The 20,789-nt window shown below is 44.0% G+C and overlaps 2 protein-coding genes across 3 annotated transcripts; one reads left to right on the top strand and one right to left on the bottom strand.

Moving 5' to 3' along the window:
* Nucleotides 1-32: 32 nt before the first annotated feature.
* On the bottom strand, nt 33-10,650 carry adam17b (ADAM metallopeptidase domain 17b). 2 transcript variants are annotated; one of them, XM_085432713.1, is made up of 18 exons: nt 10,582-10,650; nt 8,711-8,843; nt 8,494-8,627; nt 7,887-7,975; nt 7,635-7,815; nt 7,006-7,136; nt 6,837-6,923; nt 6,642-6,752; nt 6,268-6,412; nt 6,094-6,185; nt 5,844-5,993; nt 5,494-5,693; nt 5,314-5,417; nt 4,792-4,926; nt 2,535-2,665; nt 2,291-2,458; nt 2,143-2,199; nt 33-2,059 (listed from the first exon to the last, which is right to left on the bottom strand). In XM_085432713.1, exons 2-18 carry the CDS (start codon nt 8,827-8,829, stop codon nt 1,709-1,711), a joined length of 2,385 nt encoding a protein of 794 aa, XP_085288839.1. In that variant the 5' UTR covers nt 8,830-8,843; nt 10,582-10,650; the 3' UTR covers nt 33-1,708. The 2 variants fall into 2 exon arrangements, with proteins under 2 accessions (XP_085288839.1, XP_085288838.1); XM_085432712.1 differs by lacking the exon at nt 10,582-10,650 and adding an exon at nt 9,538-9,891.
* Nucleotides 10,651-10,925: 275 nt separating this feature from the next.
* Nucleotides 10,926-18,311, top strand: taf1b (TATA box binding protein (Tbp)-associated factor, RNA polymerase I, B). The gene is made up of 15 exons (XM_085432715.1): nt 10,926-11,111; nt 12,180-12,278; nt 12,539-12,623; nt 12,694-12,791; nt 12,857-12,949; nt 13,309-13,402; nt 13,517-13,676; nt 13,760-13,859; nt 13,936-14,083; nt 14,189-14,363; nt 14,441-14,478; nt 14,703-14,790; nt 15,184-15,254; nt 15,401-15,623; nt 17,880-18,311. The coding sequence occupies exons 1-15, from the start codon at nt 11,094-11,096 to the stop codon at nt 18,217-18,219; spliced, it is 1,830 nt and encodes a 609-aa protein (XP_085288841.1). The 5' UTR covers nt 10,926-11,093; the 3' UTR covers nt 18,220-18,311.
* The last annotated feature ends 2,478 nt before the right edge of the window (nt 18,312-20,789 follow it).

The following is a 20,789-nucleotide window of genomic DNA, read 5'->3' as shown; positions in this document are numbered from 1 at the left end:
TCTTATCTTCAACACACAAACAGTACAGAGTCTTAGAAATGTCTTCATTTTTTAATCCAAAAGCAGAATTTTCTAACATGTAATGATATATTAAATCCGACACCACTTCAGTGATGTGACAGTAAACAACGTGTAGATACAGCAGAGCATCATCTGCACAGAAGAGCACATGAAATTAAAAACACTGGCTCTATTGCATCAGGATACCAGATAAGAAGAGGAGCTCACTGCTGACTGATTGTCGCTTTTTAAATAAAAAAAAAAAAAAAAAAAAATGGATTTACGGGGAGTTCAGCTTTGGTGCTTGAACCTGGTTTGTTTTTATGCAAGAAAAAGTCCTGCTTTTCTTTAGAAAATTAGAACAATATTCATTTTAAATGTTTTGTTTTATTTCCACATTTTCCCTGTTTTTTTTTTCTCCTAAAAGTCTTGTAGACTTTGAAACTCTTGAAGGTGAGCATTAAACTTTGCCTTACAAAACAGTAGAAAAAAAAATTTGAAAAAATATTCAGAAAACCATAAACTGTAATTTCGCCAACCCTGAATCTGAGATGCACGAAGTGCTTTAAAAAAACAAAAAGCCCAAAACAAACAAACAAAAACACATCAGCTTAATTTAAACGATTAAAATGAGGCTCCAAACACAAACAGTCCAAAGGGCTTTGCAGGAGGATAAAATATTTTACGTTCATATATTTACAGAGGCTCAGCACGTTGAGCAAGGCACGAACACTGACAGGTTTGATTCCCGGAGCTGCTGAGTTGCTTCACTGAACAGGACGGGTTGTTTTAGAGCAGGGGTGGGCATCTCCAGGCCTCGAGGGCCGATGTGCTGAAAGATTTAGATATCACCCTTGGTCAACACACCTGAATCACATGATTAGTTCGTTACCAAGTCTCTGGAGAACTTCAGCAAATGTTGAGGAGGTAAATATAGCCAGTTGAATCAGCTGTGTTGGCTCAAGGACACATTTAAAACCTGCAGGACACCAGCCCTCGAGGCCTGGAGTTGGCCACCTGTTTTAGAGGAACACAAAGAACTGGCGTGAAAGACTAAAGTGCAAAACATCGGGAAGGAAAATGAACAGATACAAAAGCTGCGATGCCTGTACTGAAACCCTGCCCCCAACGACACCATTATTGAGTAACAAGTGAAATCGAGACATGAACGCGTCAGGAGGTCGTTTACTGAGGTCAACGGTCAAGGGAGCAGGAGTCTCTTTTAGACACTGAGGAGGCGCCCCCTGCTGGTCACTGCTGCAGGTTTAAGCCACTACAGTGTTTTTATATTGTAATAAGGACATTTTGTCCACTGATAGTGAATAACGATATAAATCAAAGCACGTTATCTGAAGATTTCTTTGTTTTACTTTTTGAGTTTACTTTCTGTTGTACGTAGAATTTAGATTCATTGAAACAACTGATCCCAGACCCTGCAGTTCCTCTATCATCCAATAGAGGCGCCAGCAGGCTACCATGTTTTTTATATCAGTATTTAAAACATATTTTCGGGGCTAAGTCCATCTTGTATACGTCTGTGGTCTGAGTGCCAGCTGTTGAGGCTTTTGTCTTACAGAGTATGACACTCTGCAGTCTGGAACGGATCCTGACGAAGATACAGCTAAAGGTGGAGCCGGGATTTCGTTGTACATGTACAATGGCAAAGAGCTATTCTAGCTATTCTATGAAGGTGGAGGCACTCGCCGCCTCAGCACTGTGTCTCCTTGCTGTCGATCTGATGCTGCCTCTGCAGCCTGAACACCTTTGCCTTCTCACTGCGACTCATGTTCTCTGTCAGGTCCTCGAAGGAGCGCCGGGTTGCCCCTGCTGGACGTCCGAACGCCTCCTCAAGGGATGCCTCCTCCAGGTGGGAGTCTGAGCTGGGGTCCTCTTGGATGGTGGCCATGCGGGGGCTGTCCAGAGGAGGTGGGCTTTGGGCTGGGTCGGCGCCAGTCTGCTCGGGGCCACTGGGATGAAAGCGAAGGGGGCCGGAGGAGAACGTTGGAGATTTGAAGATCCGAACAGAGGCCGAATCCAGGCTGCTCAAGAGCTCGGCATTCTGGGAAAACAGAGAGACGTGTGTGAGAGCATGTCCGAGAATTAAATTTTAAAAACCTTCTTTACTCAGATATTTGTGCTCACGCTGGGGAACAGGAGTGACTTGGTGGTCTGCTCGTACTGCCTATCGAGTTTCCGGTCCTGAAACCAAAGAAGTGCGACAAAATTCAGACTTCAAAGGCGACCCGAACCCTCCAGCCCCCCCGCAGATGCGATCACAGATGCCACTCACCACACAGTGCACCAGGATGCTGAAAGGAACCCAGAACAGCAGCGAGAACGCCACCACTGAGCCCACAATGTTATCAGCCAGAAACTTCCAGAACGTGTTGATGTCCAGCTTATCGATGAAGTCCCACAGACGCTCCACCACGTCCTGCACCTGCTTCATGCATTTTCCCTGCAGGCACAGGAAACGGTCATCACTTCCTGTCGCCTTCAGTGTAAAAGCTCTGAATATTTAGCGATGGTCTCACCGCTCCATCGCAGAAACCCACGGTACAGGGTTTGCCCTTCCTGAGAAAAAGGAAACTGCCTGATATGTCCTGATAGGGGGTGCAGACGCCGCCGCTGCTCCGACAGCAGACTTTACAGGAAGCGTTGGTTTCTGAGAGGAACAAAGGCAGAAACAACGGCTTTAGCTGCAGCATGAAACAGACTGAAACTACCTCCAGGAGAAAAACAAAACAGAGTTTAAGAGAAGAAGCATCGCACAAGTAACTGCAGATGTGATTCTCTGCAGTCAGCTGGATTTTTTTTTTTTAAAGTTTATTTTGTTTTAAAAAAAAAAAGAAAAAGGATATTGTATTTAAATTCATACCTGCACTTTCAGACTCATGATATGAAGCATCATCGCTATTTTTTATTTTTGCAAAAGGGATCAATGCCAACGTCATTGCCATCTTAATTAAACCACATCCTCTTCCTCCTCATCTTCTAAACTGAAGTCAATATACAGGGAGTGCAGAATTGTTAGGCAAGTTGTATTTTTGAGGAATAATTTTATTATTGAACAACAACCATGTTCTCAATGAACCCAAAAAACTCATTAATATCAAAGCTGAATGTTTTTGGAAGTAGTTTTTAGTTTTAGCTATTTTAGGGGGATATCTGTGTGTGCAGGTGACTATTACTGTGCATAATTATTAGGCAACTTAACAAAAACAAATATATACCCATTTCAATTATTTATTTTTACCAGTAACACCAATATAACATCTCCACATTCACAAATATACATTTCTGACATTCAAAAACAAAACCAAAACAAATCAGTGACCAATATAGCCACCTTTCTTTGCAAGGACACTCAAAAGCCTGCCATCCATGGATTCTGTCAGTGTTTTGATCTGTTCACCATCAACATTGCGTGCAGCAGCAACCACAGCCTCCCAGACACTGTTCAGAGAGGTGTACTGTTTTCCCTCCTTGTAAATCTCACATTTGATGATGGACCACAGGTTCTCAATGGGGTTCAGATCAGGTGAACAAGGAGGCCATGTCATTCGTTTTTCTTCTTTTATACCCTTTCTTGCCAGCCACGCTGTGGAGTACTTGGACGCGTGTGATGGAGCATTGTCCTGCATGAAAATCGTGTTTTTCTTGAAGGATGCAGACTTCTTCCTGTACCACTGCTTGAAGAAGGTGTCTTCCAAAAACTGGCAGTAGGACTGGGAGTTGAGCTTGACTCCATCCTCAACCCGAAAAGGCCCCACAAGCTCATCTTTGACGATACCAGCCCAAACCAGTACTTCACCTCCACCTTGCTGGCGTCTGAGTCGGACTGGAGCTCTCTGCCCTTTACCAATCCAGCCACGGGCCCATCCATCTGGCCCATCAAGACTCACTCTCATTTCATCAGTCCATAAAACCTTAGAAAAATCAGTCTTGAGATATTTCTTGGCCCAGTCTTGACGTTTCAGCTTGTGTGTCTTGTTCAGTGGTGGTCGTCTTTCAGCCTTTCTTACCTTGGCCATGTCTCTGAGTATTGCACTCCTTGTGCTTTTGGGCACTCCAGTGATGTTGCAGCTCTGAAATATGGCCAAACTGGTGGCAAGTGGCATCTTGGCAGCTGCACGCTTGACTTTTCTCAGTTCATGGGCAGTTATTTTGCGCCTTGGTTTTTCCACACGCTTCTTGCGACCCTGTTGACTATTTTGAATGAAACGCTTGATTGTTCGATGATCACGCTTCAGAAGCTTTGCAATTTTGAGACTGCTGCATCCCTCTGCAAGATATCTCACTATTTTTGACTTTTCTGAGCCTGTCAAGTCCTTCTTTTGACCCATTTTGCCAAAGGAAAGGACGTTGCCTAATAATTATGCACACCTGATATAGGGTGTTGATGTCATTAGACCACACCCCTTCTCATTACAGAGATGCACATCACCTAATATGCTTAATTGGTAGTAGGCTTTCGAGCCTATACAGCTTGGAGTAAGACAACATGCATGAAGAGGATGATGTGGACAAAATACTCATTTGCCTAATAATTCTGCACTCCCTGTAAACGTGCTCATTTATTCCTGATATTGGGGCTTAATGTCAGCAGGTTAGACATGTGATAATGAGCTAACTGAAAAACAACAGCTCATTATAACCAAACATTATACTAGATACTAGTAGATAACGCTGAGGTAAACAGCCTTCCTGCTATCAGAGTACACTCACTACAGAGAAAACTCAGGGGTATAAACCTAAGTTTAAACTGTTTGCAAATTGAGAGCGTCGTACCGTTACAGGCGCAGGGCTGCAGCTTCAGGACGGCCTGACAGAAGGGGATACACTCTCCATTCAAACACTCGCCACTGTCCAAACACGCCGTCTTATCTGGAGCATTTTCTGGAGGAGGACACTCGCTGCTGTTTCCTGTCAACACACAACACTTTATATTACACTATCAGCGTTTCCACCTACAGCCATTTATCCAACCTCACTCTCTGCTTCTTCTGCTATTGGTTCAAAAACATTTATTTTATTAATTAGAAGAAGTTTTCATTGTGATGACTAAAATAAGACAACTACGTATTACTAAACTGAGAATTGCAAAAGATTAGAAAGGATTTAGATTCATTGAAACAACCGATCCCAGACCCTGCAGTTCCTCTATCGTCCAATAGAGGCTCCAGCAGGCTCCCATGTTACATTGTTCAACTTTACAGCAGAAATAATAATAATAGCAATAATAATAATTTAAAAAATCTGCAGTCGTCTGACGCTGTCAACTGAAAGTGTTGTGTGGTAACTGGAGCTCACCTGTGCAGTATGAGTGTCCTTTACAGGTGGCATCGATGGGCTCCTGACAGACCGCTCCTTTGGCCTCGAACCTGCACTCCCTGCAGCAGGCGCTGTTCCTGTCACTGAACACAGACAGCAGGGGTGAGCCGAGAGCACCGCTGCAAGAGAATCACCTCACCTGTCAGGTGTATCTCTGACCTGCACTGAGCATCGGCCTTCAGCCTGCAGTTGGGCGTGCAGCAGAGGTCTGAATTGATGTGCAGCAGTCCTGGGTCGCACTCCTCGCCCTGCTCCACCCGGGAGTTCCCGCATACATTGATCTTCCTCTCTTTAAAGCAGGACGGTGCTTTCAACCTGAGACGCTTCACGATGGAGCGCTTACTGCAGTCAGAGAACATCTGGAAGCACACGAGAGGCAAACACAGACTGTAATTCTGCAGAGGTTCACTGTCGCTTCAACTCATAATCAATGTGTAAAGAGGCGCTAATAAACATGCAGGTGGAACAGTGAGTTTAAAGACTGAAATCCTGGATTCAGCATTTTGCACCTTGTTGTTGACGTGGTCTCCGCTCACGGCGATGGGATACATGACATACTTCCCACCCTGGTCCTCTCGGGGGGCACACTCCGGTTTGTCCGGGTCGTGCTCTGCGCCGAAGTTATGGCCGAGTTCATGGGTTGTCACCAGGTCCGCTTCCTGTGGAGATGACGAACAATTCCTGTGTCACACACACACACACTCAAACAATTCTAAAGGAGCAGGCATTAACCAATCAGAACGCCTGGTTCATTTCCACCTTGGTCAGGATGGTCTTGCCGTAGTTCTTGGTGCTGGTGAGGCCAGTGTTCAGGTAGATCACTCCCTGCTCATTTAAGGTCGAAGGACTAGCTGTGGTGGAAGGAGACAACAACGTGAGTCACACTTCCACCTCCATCTACCAGGGACTCTGGGGCGGAGCCACGGGACTCACCTTTGGAGCAGAGGCCTCCAGCGATGTCGGCTTTAGACGGGGCGACGTAGGCAAGCCCCAGAGTGCCCTCGTCAAAGTCCTGATAGGTGAAGAGATGAGCGAGGCAGACGTTGGAGGCTTTCCCCGCGATGTCCACACTGAATTGCTGCGAGAGGATGGCGAGCAGAGACCTCAGAGAGCTGACCGATCCAATGCATCCGACACACTCCACATCACAGCCTGCTCTACTCACACTAAGCTGTTTCTTTTCAAATTAAATGTCGTTTTCACAAAAAAACCTGTGTTCACAGACCTAAATCTTGAACCTGTTTCTCTAAATGTGAATATGGACACAGTTACTCGGTGGCGTGGCAGTGTCAGCTTCCTGTGGTTACCTCTAGCAGCTTCTTCACATCCCAAACGTCTCTCCCCTCCACTGGACTTCCCTTCATGTTGAAATGAGTTTTTCCGGGATCCACAGGAGTCGGATACTTCTTGATGATGATCTGATGGCAGGAACGCAGTGTCACGTTAAAAATCACAGCGTCCGAGTTTAAACACAAACAGGAAGCGGAACAGAGCATGCTCACCTGATCGATCTGGACGCCGTACCCGCTGAACCCCTCGCCCCATGACGTGTTTCTGTAGATGTCGTCGACACGGTCAATCAGCTCGATCTGAAACACATTTGGGAGGGGGCAGGGTTCAGTGTCAGTGGATGGGAGAGGCGGGGGTGATGAATGTACAGGTGGTACCGACCAGGTAGTTGAGGGTGGTGCTCTCCTCGTCGCGGCCCATGTGTTTGAAAAAGCGATGGTCGGCTACCAGCAGCAGAGGACACGAGTTCTTCTTGTGGTCGTGCACGTGACGCTTCACTCTGAACGCCGACTCTAAACAAGAAACCACCGAAACACGTCAGACAATATTATTTATGCATTTGAAACTGAAAGCTCTTTTTTTATTTGTTATTATTTATAAGTGTTTGAATGTGTCAAATATTAAAATATATGTTTTTACAGTAAAATCTCTCTTCTCTTTTTTTCCCCCCTACCTTAAAAATATTTTTTCAGATTTTGTATTTTTTCATTTAAAGCTCGAACTTTTCCTTCGGTTGGAATGGCGAGCTCTCTTTTGTTTAAACAGCTTTTACTTTGTGATTTTTTTTCACATTAAAAGTCTTTTTTCTGATTGACTTCCTGTTTGTGTCGCTCGCTCTGTACTCAGTTCAGATGAAGGTGTTTCACTGGGCACCTTTGTGCTGAGCAGTGACAGGAAGTTCTCGCATTCTCTGTGTCACCTGGGCGTGGTCACTTTGGGTCAGTGTGAGCTTTACCCTCAAACAGGAAGCAGTCGCAGTGCTAAGTTCAGGTGAGGAGCTCGCTTCTCACCTTCTTCCTCCTTTTCCTCCATCACAGCTGCTTTTACGCTGTCAGGGAGCAAGTCACTGGGGTCAGAGGTCACGTAGCCGCAGACCGAAGGCTGCTGCAGGCGGCTGATGTTGCGGATGTCTTCCGAGCGATAGATTAGGAGGCGACCGCCAGAGGGCGCCGATGTGAACCTCCAAAGAGGCTGAAGAGAGCAGATGAAGGTTTAGGGACTGATCACTCAGCAGGCGTTTACTCCAAGTCTCAGATGTTTACCTCGACATTGTACTCGGCCTCATCAGTCAGGATGTGAGCGGAGAACTCGTCATCTTCGATGTGCGCCTGAACACGGGAGTTCTCCTCCCCTACAACACAAAAACTCATTAAAGGAGCAGTTACTCCATGTTAATCCTTTCAGCTAAAGGTCACCACACACATTCCACACGTGTGTTTGAAGTACTTTGGACCAGCCCGACAACATCTACAAGAAGCCTGATAAGGCCTTGTGAACCTTCTCAAGAACATCTGGGGATTTTTTTTTAATTACTCTGCAAGCTTTACAAGAAACCATGAAGTAGATTTCTCAAAACTCAGAGGACCCCAAAAACCTCCACGAGAGACTCTAAAACCCTCTGAGGACACGTGAAATCCCCACATGGACTCTAAAAACCCCATAAGAACACCTAAAATCTCCATGAGACCTCTTTAATCCATTCAAGGAGCCCAAATATCCCTACATGAAACCAAAAAAGACCTCTACAAGGACCTTAAAAGCCTCCATCAAGACGAATACAAAAAACAAAACAAAGAAAACAAACAAACAAAAAAAACCACCAGAAGGACCCCAAAGACCTCCCACAAAGGCTCTGCTTAAATAGTTTACCGATGACGTGTCCAGTGAAGTAGTTGTGCCTGTTGACCGGGTAGGTCGACTCTTGGCCGTTCTCGCTGATGACCACGGCTCTGAAGTCGCTGGTGAAGAGCTCATCGTTGGTCCTCAAGTAGAGTCTGAAATGCCTGTAGACACGAGGAGGAGATGTTCAGATTTTACAAATCAAAGAAATGGCACAGAGCTGCATGGACGGACGCCGCCATCTTACCTTTGCAGGGCGCTGAAGCTGATCAGCTTCTCCACGTGCGTCTGAGTCTGGACGTCACGACGGCGGACGGAGTGCGTCTGCAGGCTGGAGAGAGGCAGCACATCAAAGTCATCCAGCATCGCTCTGAGAGACACTGCGGAGGAAACGCAGACCTGCCTGTTAGCATTGAAAATCCTGTGAAATACCTCAGCTCTACCACACGCCAACAAGTGACCAAACTCAACACATCAGTTAATAATTAACACAAATGAAATGCTGCAGACTTTATATTTAATAGAAATGTAAGTTTTTCCATCCACTTTTTCCTTTTATGAAAAAAAAAAGGAAAAAGTTTGTAACGATAAACGAAGTTAAAATATTAAACTTCAGTACTCTGCACTTTTTATCATCTCATTTCCTGTCAAATGATGACATCATGATTAGAAACCAGTGACATATGCTAACATCGTTATGGCACAGCATTATTCTTGGTTTTGCTTTTTCTTTCTTAAAAGGCACAATTAACTCCCTACACTTCTCTTATTATGACTTTTTTATTTTTAAGTTCATGTATTGTGATTTTTTTATAATAGTTAAATATCTGGTCAAAATGTTAACTTTTAATCTCATTTGACTTGATTTTCCATTTAATAAACTACTATCATGATCCAGTTGAATAATCCTGCACTCAGCCATTTATTTAATTATCTGTGATTTTTATGCGAATTAAACTTTTGTTTGACATGAGCGGTCCTCCATACATTCTGCCTCAAACATGAACTTTTCCGGCGGAAAGGCGGCTCTCACAAAGGACACATTTACGATTAAATTCAGTTTTAAACACTCACTGAAGTCCTGCTCCGTCGTGTCCGGGGGGACGGCGGCCTTCGTTAAAGCGGTGAAAGCGGCTAAAAAGGCGAAAAGCAGCCACATGTTGAACCGTCGGGGCGGACTGAATGAAGACCTTCCGCCGCCCGCTTCAACGTCCTAGCATCAGATTAAACTCCAACCGCAGCTCAGACACAAATTTAAGCTTTAAAGCTCATCTCTGGACCGACCTCACTAAATCTCACCCCACTCGAGTCTTTGTTGTGTTTGGAAACGGGCAGAACAAACGCCCCCACTCACCAGGAAGTCAGAGAGCGTCCGAGTGAAGCTACCGAGAGCCGAGGAAGCAGGGCGGAAGTAGGCCCGAGGGCTTTCACAGTAAAAGCAAGGGATTTTAAGGGTACGATTAAAAAAGTATTAATTCGATTAATAATCAATACTGTTGAAAACAAACGCACGGTAGCTAATAGTAAATATTTCAATAAATTTTAATGATGGAAATCTTTTAGACTGGAGGGGGAGTGCTGTCATCTTAACTTTAAAACTAAAACAAGTTTTAAAAAAAGTTCATTTTAAAGTAATAAATATAATACAACATTTAATTAATTTAATGAAATTAACTTGATGAATAAATAACAAATAAAAGTATACTATTTAAATTTAAAATACAAATAGTAATGTATACATACAAATGTGTTTCTAATTAATAAATAATCAATTTCTTTTGTTTAGTGGGATGTCTGTGTTGTATAGCCCTCTTTGCTTTTCTTTTAATAGCAAAGCAATAATCAAACCTTCAGTTGTTTTAGAAATGTTTCACAAAGAAAAGCGTTTACCCGCACATGTTTTATTTTGAAAATCTATCAGGCGTTTGTGTTTGTTTTGTTGTAAGCTTTGCACACGAGTCCAACAAAAAGCTCGCGAAACCATTCCCGTGACAGTGATTGATAACAGCTGATCCGCCTCAGCTAGATCAATAATAAAAAATCAATCAAACCATCATTCTGTCTGTACGTATATGTGTGTGTATGTATGTGTGTGTGTGTGTGGGGGGGGGGGGTCACCTTATATAAGAGAATCAGAGAGACATCTGGCATCTATTTATAACCTCTGACCTCATCAAATCCGCTTAGAAACACAGAGCACATCAGGAACTCATCATCATCATCATCATCTGGAGGAAGAAAAACTCTCACTAAAGTGATTTAGAAACATCCAGAAAATTAATACTTAGTATATTTATACGAGGAGATGTAAAAAAAAAAAAAAAAAGTATAAAAGACACATTTATCATTTGTTATTTTAAACACATTTAACACAGTATAGCACATGTATTATTTTTACTTACAACAATATTTAAATAAAGCATATTTATTTTTATTTTATTTTACAGCTGAGTAGAAGTAGTTGAAGTATGTAATCTGGCCTGTGGTTGCAGCAGAGAGGCGTTCAGTCTCACAGAAATCATGCGCGAAGAAGAAGAGTCCCAGCGTCTCCAACCAGAGGCACGTGCGGTTGTAACAAAGTGCTGACAAAATCCAAAGTTTCGTGTTAAAGCTGCAGTTTTCTACTCAGGATGGATGACGAACACACGGTGAGTCTCCCGGTGCTCTCATAAACCGGCCGTTTCATTTTACGCAACCTACGGTGAACGCAGTTGTCAGCTAGTTTGGTCCTACCAAACTCAATTAAAAATATTAGTGTTTTAAGATGATTGGCACGACATTCAGTCTCCAACTTTAACTTCAGACATTTAACAGGTTTGTGTGACTCCGCAGCCGTTGAGTAATTAATCGGCACACATTTAATAACTGTTCTCTTCAATTAAAATCCGTTAGCGTAATATCAGCGACAGTTTATCCATAATGTTCAAAATAAACTCCTCTACCAGTACCTGTGAACTGTGTACGCTTAATGAGTTTTGATTTAAAATTTGATTTTAACTACATTGTGTGTCGAAATACTCAGAAAGTCTCAAAGAAGCCTTAAAGTTAACAAATGAAAACGCAAATAAATATTCCCGATAAACATAGACGGATTATTTTAGCAATCGTTGTTAATGACGTCTAGACTTTTGTGGGTGAAGTGTTTAGGATCTGGAGGTTTAATTGTTGACCTTCTTTCCCGTGGGCGCTGCTGTACAGTTTCACCAGCTGTTGTACATAAATTTGTTTTCAAAGGCATTTGAACGTGAACATTAGCTCTGATTTCTCCTCCGCTGTTCATTAAGAGCTGAATGCACGAATATAAGATAAGATAAGATAACCTTTATTAGTCCCACACGTGGGAAATTTGTTTTGTCACAGCAGGAAGTGGACAGTGCAAAAGTTATGAGGCAAAAATTAGAATACAATAAGAATAAATACAGTACACAACTGTACAGAATAGAATAAAATAAAATACTATATACAGTAGAATAAAATAAAATAAATATACAATAAGATAAAAATAGAATACAAATACTATATACAACTGAGTAAAAATACAACGATGACAGAAAGGATTATTGCACTTAGTATTATATAAAGTTAATAAAAACATGAAGTACGTTTTTTGTTTTTTGTTTTGTTTTTTTAAGACTGAAAGATTAATTTATTCATTAGAATATTTACAGAAACACCTGAGCATTACCGTGTGTCTGTGTATGTGTGCGCGCGTGCAGGCCGAGTACACGGTGCCCTGTGCCCAGTGTTCAGCAGTGGACTGGGGCATTTCGGACGAGGGTCGCTTCTACTGCAGGTCCTGCCACAACGTGATCGAGGTAAAAACATCTTCGTCATTATGACCTGTACAGTGGTCTGTAACTGGAGGTTGAGGTGTCAGGGTCTCTTCAGTGCCCTTTCAGAGACACTCTTTTTACTACACAGGTGGATGAGTATGAATTTGTTATGGGGATATAGGGAATTCAGAACTCCATAAACATGCTTTAAGATGCTTCTTTTAACAATATGGTGTTGGTGGTTAAGCCCACGTGTAGAGGACCTCCTTATTCTGTTTCCTAACATGTGACTGTGTCCTCAGAGGACCCGGGAGGTGGTGGACCTGTCCTTCTTAAAGTTGTCCAGCAGGGTGTCGACCATCAGAGGACCCCGCAAGAAGCAGGCCGGTCAGTGTCCGATCAGCAGCAGCATAAATCGATGATGTCATATCCTGTTTAACGTGTCTGTTTGTCTTAGAGCGTGGTCACGTGTGGATGGTCTGCGAGGGTTTCCAGTTTATCCTGAAGAACCAGGCCGATGCTCTGCTCGCGCTTGGAGTCCATCCTCAATTTAAGGTCCGTCTCCTCTCTGTTAACCACAAAGCAATCAATCAGAGGCCTAACTGGTGCTACTGTTTCAGGATGATGTGCTGTGTCCTCTGTGGAGGTGTTACCTGCAGAAAAGTCGCCAGGCCTACACCCACGACCCCGTGAGGAGCTGCAAGTTCAGAGTGGTGAGTTTTTATGGTGGTGCCTGGAAACTGCTTGTCAGCTTTATCTATCTATCTGTCTATCTGTCTATCTATCTGTCTCCTGGCAGTTTCACCTTTGTTTTTAATCCATTTTCATTTCTTTTTTGTATTTTTATTTGATTTGTGTATTTTTAATCCTTAATTTTGATTAGTTTTGTCTTTATTTTCTTATTTATTTCACTTTTTTTTAAAAATTTGTATTCTTTTTGTATATTTAATCATTTTATTTGATTTTCTATGTTTTACTTCATCTACTAAGTTTTATTTTATTTTTTTTGGTTATTGATTTCATTTGATTTATTTCATTTTTTGAGATTTAATAATTAAATCTAAATCCTCAGAGAGCTGTGGGCTCTGACTTGGAGAGCGCCAGCGAGGGGATCAGCTGCACAGATGGCGAGTCGAACCCAGCAAGCACGGCGGGCTCAAACACAGGTACGGTGCTGGAAGCGTCCTCAGTCTGACAGGAAGCTCCTGTAAAAGTTTCAGTGTCAGGTCATATGACCAGATGAGGTTTCCTGCGTTAGTTGACTGCTCGTTTAACCTCAGAGAATTCTGGTTTTTGGTCCGGCTCCTCGGACACCCTCACCTACCTGTCGGCCAGGAAGAAGCGGAGCCAGAGTCTGCTGAGCATGAAGAAGACACTGTCTCTGATCTACCTGGCTCTGGTGTGGAGCCGTGAGGCGCTGACGCTCAGCGACCTGCTCAGGTACCACTTGCACCCACCTGCACTTGCGTGGCTGAGGGGTTTTAACCAGTGTGTTTCACCTGGATGAACGTGATGTTTCGCAGGCTTGTAAATGAGGGTCACATCCCGTACTTGAACGCCTATGAGCAGCTTCCCGAGGAGATGAAAGTCACGGGGAAGGACTCCCTCATCTTTGTAGTTGAGGTGAGAAAGCCGCCATCTTGTTTATTACCTGGCCCTGGTAATGATGCGTGACTTGGCTCTCACCTGGTTTCTGTAGACGGTCCCGTCTCATCACGCCGTTCATAAAGAGGCCGAGACTCTCATTCAGTTCCTGCAGCTGCCTGCTTTTCCTCCAATCAGTCAGCAGACCCTGCTGCACCCGGCGCTGCTCAGCCTCAGATACCTGTCCGATGTCAACCTGCCCGGTAACGACTACTTCAGTGTTCTGACCGATAATGGTCTCTGCTGGAGGCGACCTTCTTTACATACAAACACTGACAGTGTACCTGTACACGCCTGTTTCCTGTCAGATGAGCTCCACCCCTGGGTCTGCAGGCTGTTGGAGCACACCGGTATGATGGATCAAACGCTCCACACATTTGACCCCCACAATCACCCCACCCTGCCACGGTATGACGTGCAAGCCGCTGCCCTCATCATCGTCACTCTGAAGCTGTTCTTTTGCCTGGACGACATGACCGAGTGGTACGTATCTTTCACGCCGTCAGACGACCTCCGGCAGGGCTCCAGGTGTGCTGACTGTGATTGGTTCTATCTTTCAGGCATCTGTCCAATGATCTTGGACGACAGAAGGACTCAGGTTGGGTTTATATTTATTAAAAAAATAACATGGCACAGATGTAAGGAGCTATTCGATAACATGATCAGTTTGAAAATCAATGGCTGACTGCACGTGTTTGTGAATGACTGTATACAGATGATGAACTATGTCTGATCTTGGAACTTTTCTGCCCTTTTGACCTTTGAGCGTGACCCCTTCTAGACGTGGCTTGTGTGCGACTCTGTCTCTGTGTGGATCCACAGGTAAGGTGTTTAACCTGAGGAGGTGGTACAAAGTGATGCAGGCCACTCTGATTCGAGCTCAAGAGAGGAGAGACCAGAATGTCTCCAGGTAGGACATCAGCGGTATTTCCCCTGAGGTGGATCTGTGTGCAGAAATCAGATTTTAGTCCTGATTTTAAAGCGTGACGTCATTGGCGTATCTGCACACAGGAAGTTTGCAATCTGTGTGTTACGTTAAGGAATAATGGGCTCTTTTTTTTTTTTTTTTTTTTTTTTTTTTTTTTTTTCTCTTTGTGTTTTTATGTGAATAATGTGAGTTTGACTCTGGTGTCTGACTCGGACACCTGCAGATGTGGAGACATTTGAAGCTGCTTAATAGCTGCTTGTGTTCCTTTAAAAAAAATAAAAAAAAAGATTTTTTTTTTTTTTTTTAAACCCGTGCTTTCTGTTTTTGATGAAGAGTTCCTGATATGCTTTTTTTTTTTTTTCTTCTTCTCTGCAGGAAGCAGTGGAAGTCAAAGAAACAAATTTACCCAAACAAGAAAGAAAAGTGTTCGATGATTAAAAAAAAAAGTAAGAAATTTAATTGGCTGATCTTATTGTGAAAGAGAGGTGAAGTCCTGTCCTTTCCTGTATATTCATTTCTCTCTGCAAAATTAATCTGAAGCACATGAAAAAACATCCTGAGATGCGACACGCTCCCTCTGTTGTTTGTGCAGGAATTGCAGAGCAGGTCCAGCTGTGTTTCGAGAAGCTGGCTTCCTGTCCATCGGGGCTCCAGGACGTAGGACCATCGAGCTTCATATTCTGCTGGGGGGACGAGGAGGAATCAGATGGTCCCAGTCTGCACCACATGAAGCTGGACGAGGTCGTGACCCGTAGATACGACTTCCTGACTCCGCTGAACGACATGTACTGGCACCCGGCGCTCAGACGCTGCTTGTGAGTCACTCACAGCTTCAGTCTCAGGTTGAAATATCAAAATGCACAAAAATCTCAAAATGACCAAAGAGGAATATTTTCTCCAGAAACTTGCCTCAAAGAGAGAAACTTCCAAAGAGGAAAGTGAAGATTTCACACTTAAGAGTGTACTGCTGCTTGTATAGAGCAAAAATAGAAGATTGCACGACATAAACATCAGCGCTTGTAGATCGCTGGTCATCAGCAGTCAGCTTTATGAAATAATTCAGTAAAAAATTGAGATTTATAGTTTTAAACCTTGGAGAATGGCCAGTAAAGGGAGTAGTACACATCTTGGCTTGAGATCTTTTGACAAGTTGTTCTCAGAGGACAGAAGTTCTGGTGAGTCTATTTGGTCGTTTAAGGCTTTAGTCATTTTAAACTGAGCTGATGACAGAGGACTGAAAATAGCGATGCATGAACAAAGAATCTTAGTGTGAAGTGTCAGGAAGAAAAAAATTGGGTGGAGGAGGAAGTTACCTGCCAAGCGTGGTGGAGTAATGTGATGGTTAGGAGTTGTGAGCTCTATGACGTTCACTGGCTGGTTGAAGTTTCCCCCTCAGGGTGATGACAAAGCGGTGATATATGGAGATGTACTGGTGTTCTGTATGTCATGAAGGTTGGACTGATGTTGCCTCACAGACTGGACGCTGGGTTCGATCGCTTACAGAATGACGCTTCTTACCTCATGTCTGTGAAGGGTTTCGGTCATCCAGGTCATCATAGTCTAAGGAGCTTAGAAAAGCGTCTGGACTTTAAATTTCTTGGGAAGCTTCTTCAGTTCTTACTGAAGTCAAATGGCCCCGGATGTCAGTGTCTGGGAAGGATCTCAAAACTGGATTATAGATGGCAGACAGTTGGTGTCATAAGCCCCGCCCTCTGTTTAAAGATGGTTTTCACAGTAGACATAGGTCGTGTCCAAATTCATGGGCTGCATCCTCCCGAGGCCGCATTTGTAGACCGATTATGTCACAGCGACGCGCCGAAGGCTGTCCAAATTCGTAGACTCCTCCGAAAGCAGCCGACAAATGCGTCCTCCTTTTCCCGAATTTGAAGGATGGGTCGGGTGTGTCCTTCGTGGCCTACCATATCCCAGAATTCATAGCGCGGCCCAGCCAAACTCCAGTTTCCAACAATGGCGGCCGCTACTAAGTTTTAAAATTACTCGTACTAATCTTTCTGGGTCACAAAATGAACTTTTAACATATTTTCAGGCGAGAAAGTACTTATGTAAACATCAAATATCTGCTCGGTTTATCAAGATATCGCATATTTGCAAAAGTGCTTCAACGTTTTCGGAGCATCTGCTACCCACCAGCTCGATAGGAAGCCGGGAGCTCGAGGGTCACTGAAGCCGCCGAGAACAGCACAACTCCCGGCACATCATTTTCAGATCACCGCAGAGTTTCGCTACTCAGGTTAAACGTAATATATAAGTCACTTAGACAACCTAAAAATGTTATTGTTGGGCTTTTTTCAGTGTTTTATTTGTTTGTGAGTAAATCGGTTTGGCTGAGATTAAAGTTATTAGATAAAATAAAACTTTATTAATCCCCCGGGTGGGTTCCTCCGGGATCTTCACACAGCTGAATAAACGTCAAACAGAAAACTGATTAAACAGAAGTGTGAGACGGTTGAGAGTTTACGCCAGTGTCCTGTTATATTTTAGACAGCAAGGAGCAGACGGCTGAGTTTATTAAACTCCACCGAGACAGCGGTGACGCTAATCAGAAGGCTAGACCATCCAATTTCCCCAGCCGTTTACTTCCGGCCTACCCAACCTTCTGAGGACCCGGCCCACGTAGATCGTGAAGGCTGGGTCCTCAGGAGGATGCAGCCCATGAATTTGGACACGACCATAGATGGCTTTTTTTTTTCCACTCCTCTTTCAAACCAGAGAAGACATTCTCTGTCCAAAATGTAGACATTTGGGGCATCCTTTCTCTTGGGGAATCAACAATTGCTCTTAGAACTGAAGATGCTTCTCAGATGAGAACGAAACGTCTTCAAGAAACTTAAAGAAGTCCAGATGCTTTTCTTTCCAAGCTCCTTCGATTCCTTCGATGCTCATTAGTGGGTTTTAAACTGATTTGCTGAATGAGATCTCCTGGAAGACCTCAAACTTGTGACTAGGCCCGACAACAAACTGATCCCACATCATAATGCCAAATTTCCCCTCATCTGTTCAAACGTTCCCATGACGATGCATTGACACTTAAATCTTGCCTCCTCCTGCAGGTGCTACAACAGTCATTACAAGGAGGTGGAGGCAACGCTGCCACGCTCCTTCATCTGGCTGCTGCAGCTTTTCGCCTTCATGTTGGACGTGAAGCCGTTTTGCCTCTATGAGGAGGTCCTGAGTGTGGAGAGGAGGATCTTTGACACCAGACTGTACAGAGGGAAGAGCAAGGCCAATGCCGGGGCTTCGGCTGAGACTGCCGGGGCTTCACCCGAGGCCCAGGCTTCACTCAACACCCGGACGTCACCAAGGAGGACCCGGACATCACCCAGGACGGCTGAGGCTTCAGTCGGGACCCGGGCTTCACACAGGAAACGGCAGCGAAGTAGGAAGAGCTGAGAATTTGCAGCATCTGTGGGACATTTGGCTGTTTCTGCTACCTCCGTGTTTTTGTTTAAACCAAAGACATTTTTAATAAACCTAAAAGGGCTGCTCTTGTCTTTGATTAATTGCATTAAAACAGATTTTTCTGTCAATAGGAAGAAAATTTGATCAGAGCGTTTCCTAAAAAGGAGAGAGATCTCTCTAAAGGAGGAAAAGATTTGTAGTTTGAACAACAGGATCTGATGGAGAGTTGCAGCATTGGGTTGGGAATGGTATCTGCAGGCGGGGAGCACGCAGTACCTGGAAGACTAATGGATGTGTGGCATGTGATGAGGGTGTAGTTCTGCATGTGTGTGGATGGAGCTGGAAGAGCTTTTAAATTGTGTAGATTTAAAGTTGTTAAACTTGCTGTCCTGAATATTTGAGCAGACTGTGTGACTCTCCAGGGGACTGCCCTGTGTGCCATGGATGAACAGGAGTGCTGCACTGACTAAGAGTGACCAGCAGGAGGTGATGTTCAATCACACTAATGGAGAGCAGCCTGTTACAGGTAGCACACACTGAAACTGCTGAGGTCCATTACAGCAGCAGCGCCGAGCAGCTGGCCAGATGTTTGTGGAAAAGTTGAGCTCAGAGCTTCTTTTGGCTGCTTGATTCTGTGGCTCCTCCTCCTCCCTCTGCAGCTGAATGTTTTTTGGGCGAGTTTGAGATCTTCTGGCTTCAGAAGCTAGAAAACAGCTTGCGGTTGTAGTATGAAGGGTGGAGGCAGCTGTAGTTTAGAGGAGGAGCTAAGGACTTATTTACCTCAGCTGACCTCCATCTGACACAGGGTGACCTTTACTTCATGTACAGTCTGCGCCGTGTTAATATATCTTGACCTCAATGATTGAAATGATTGTGAACAGCTGTCTCTGCTGCTGGGCAGATGGCGGCAGCAGCAGCAGAAACAGCTGTACTAACCCTAACTGTTGACCAACCAAAGGTTAAAGGTGAAGCAGTGTTTCAGGTCTTACTCTGGTCTGTTACTTGTGTCAGTCCTGAGGAAGCGGAACTGCTCACCTCTGGTTTCCACCTGCAGAAGAAGAAACTGTGGCCAACACGTGACCTTTTGTAATGTTTTCTTACTATAAACCCCTGAATTGTGCAGGTTTAGCTCATAACTTATCTTTGTGTTTATATGTGTAAAAACCACAACCAATATAGTCTTCACTCTCACAACGTCATACAAATGATTTTTTTTTTTTTCTTAAAATCAAAACAGAACATAGGAAAAGAGACTTTGAAATACGCTGTGCCTGTTTCTTGGAATTATCTACAGAAGGAACAAAATGGAGTTTAAGTCCATTTTAAAGAGAGAATAACTCTTCTAGTCAGTGTGACTGTTTTTAATGTCGCTCTTAATGATGTTTTTACGTATAAATGTATTTGTTTTTTACTTGTTATGTCTTGTAACTTTTGCTGCCATGATGGCCACTGGAAAAGTTTTAAATCTCAATGAGACATTCACCTGGATAGATAAAGGATATTACAGTGTGTCCGGGGATGGGTGTCCAGGTACACACCGGCTCACTCCTTGGTGGCTGCTTGTCGGGGCCTGGAGCCTGGGGCTCACTCGGGCCACTTCGGGGGTGGGGTGCTGTCAGCCTCTCGGCCTGGGGCTCGGTCACAGGCACAGCTGCCTGCCGACGGAGCTCACGGGCGCGTCACTGCAACCCCCCCCTGGCTTCTGCTCCGCGGCTGCTGAGTGACCCCTCATCTGGGGCTCTCCTCAGCTCTTTCTGGGATAGCAATTCTCTGATGATGTGCTGCAGCTGGTTTCTAAAACGATGTAAAGACATCCAAGTTAGAAGACGTCTGAGGCAACCTGAGCCAACTGTTTGACTTCAGGTGTGCTCGCTCCATCGAGTCGCTGCTGCTATGGCCTCTCCTCTGCAGGTCATTTGAGTTAATCAGAAAACAAAAATAAAATGAAAGTAGAATCAAATACAATAAAGTAACATCAGCATCTCATGCTTCATTTTTAACTTCATTCATTTGTTTTCACCAGTTGTTTGTCCACCTTCATTTACCACAGCTGTTGCTAGGGTAACATTACAGTGTTGGGCAGGTTGCCATGGTGATACTACAGAGAGTAGCCATCAAAGAAGCTTTGTGTTGCATTCACTTACAGTTGGTTGACACTGGCATCGAGTCCTCAGATGAACTCTGAGCTGTAAATGTTTTATTGAATTTCTCTGTGTGCCATAAACGCCATCGTACTGCATTCAAGGCCTGCTGGTTCATCTCAGCTTCAGTACTTTGTGAGTAGTACTTCCTGTATTGGTTGGCGCAGCAGACGATGTACAAAAATGTCTACAAGGAGCCTGGTCACCAGCTCCAAGCATCTGACAAAATAGAAGCTTTGTTTCTTTCTAAACGCATGATCGTAACCATCGTGTATAAGACAGAGCTCGCTTCTGTCACATCACCTTTTGGTTTTTCCCAATCCTCAGTCTTTTTTTTTTTTTTTTTTTTTTTTAAATTTCATTTTGATGCCATTTTGTTTCCAGTGCTCACCATATTTGGATGAGATTGCACAGCATCCA

This window comes from Copadichromis virginalis, linkage group LG15 (assembly GCF_057382275.1).
Source record: "Copadichromis virginalis isolate Kocher_CV1m ecotype Utaka linkage group LG15, C_Virginalis_male_GT1.1, whole genome shotgun sequence".
In the NCBI taxonomy this organism is placed as follows: Eukaryota; Metazoa; Chordata; class Actinopteri; order Cichliformes; family Cichlidae; genus Copadichromis; species Copadichromis virginalis.
This window is presented reverse-complemented; position numbering and strand designations above follow the sequence as displayed.

What these genes read in the sequence shown, in the direction of transcription:
- adam17b (XM_085432712.1), bottom strand. Translation starts at nt 9,622, where the DNA reads ATGTGGCTGCTTTTCGCCTTTTTAGCCGCTTTCACCGCTTTAACGAAG. An exon ending in GAGACCACGTCAACAACAAG is followed by an intron (nt 5,694 to 5,843) that starts GTGCAAAATGCT and finishes GTGTGCTTCCAG; the next exon opens with ATGTTCTCTGACTGCAGTAA. An exon ending in AAGGCCGATGCTCAGTGCAG is followed by an intron (nt 5,418 to 5,493) that starts GTCAGAGATACA and finishes GTCTGTGTTCAG; the next exon opens with TGACAGGAACAGCGCCTGCT.
- taf1b (XM_085432715.1), top strand. An exon ending in GAGTCCATCCTCAATTTAAG is followed by an intron (nt 12,792 to 12,856) that starts GTCCGTCTCCTC and finishes CTACTGTTTCAG; the next exon opens with GATGATGTGCTGTGTCCTCT. An exon ending in CCCTCATCTTTGTAGTTGAG is followed by an intron (nt 13,860 to 13,935) that starts GTGAGAAAGCCG and finishes TGGTTTCTGTAG; the next exon opens with ACGGTCCCGTCTCATCACGC.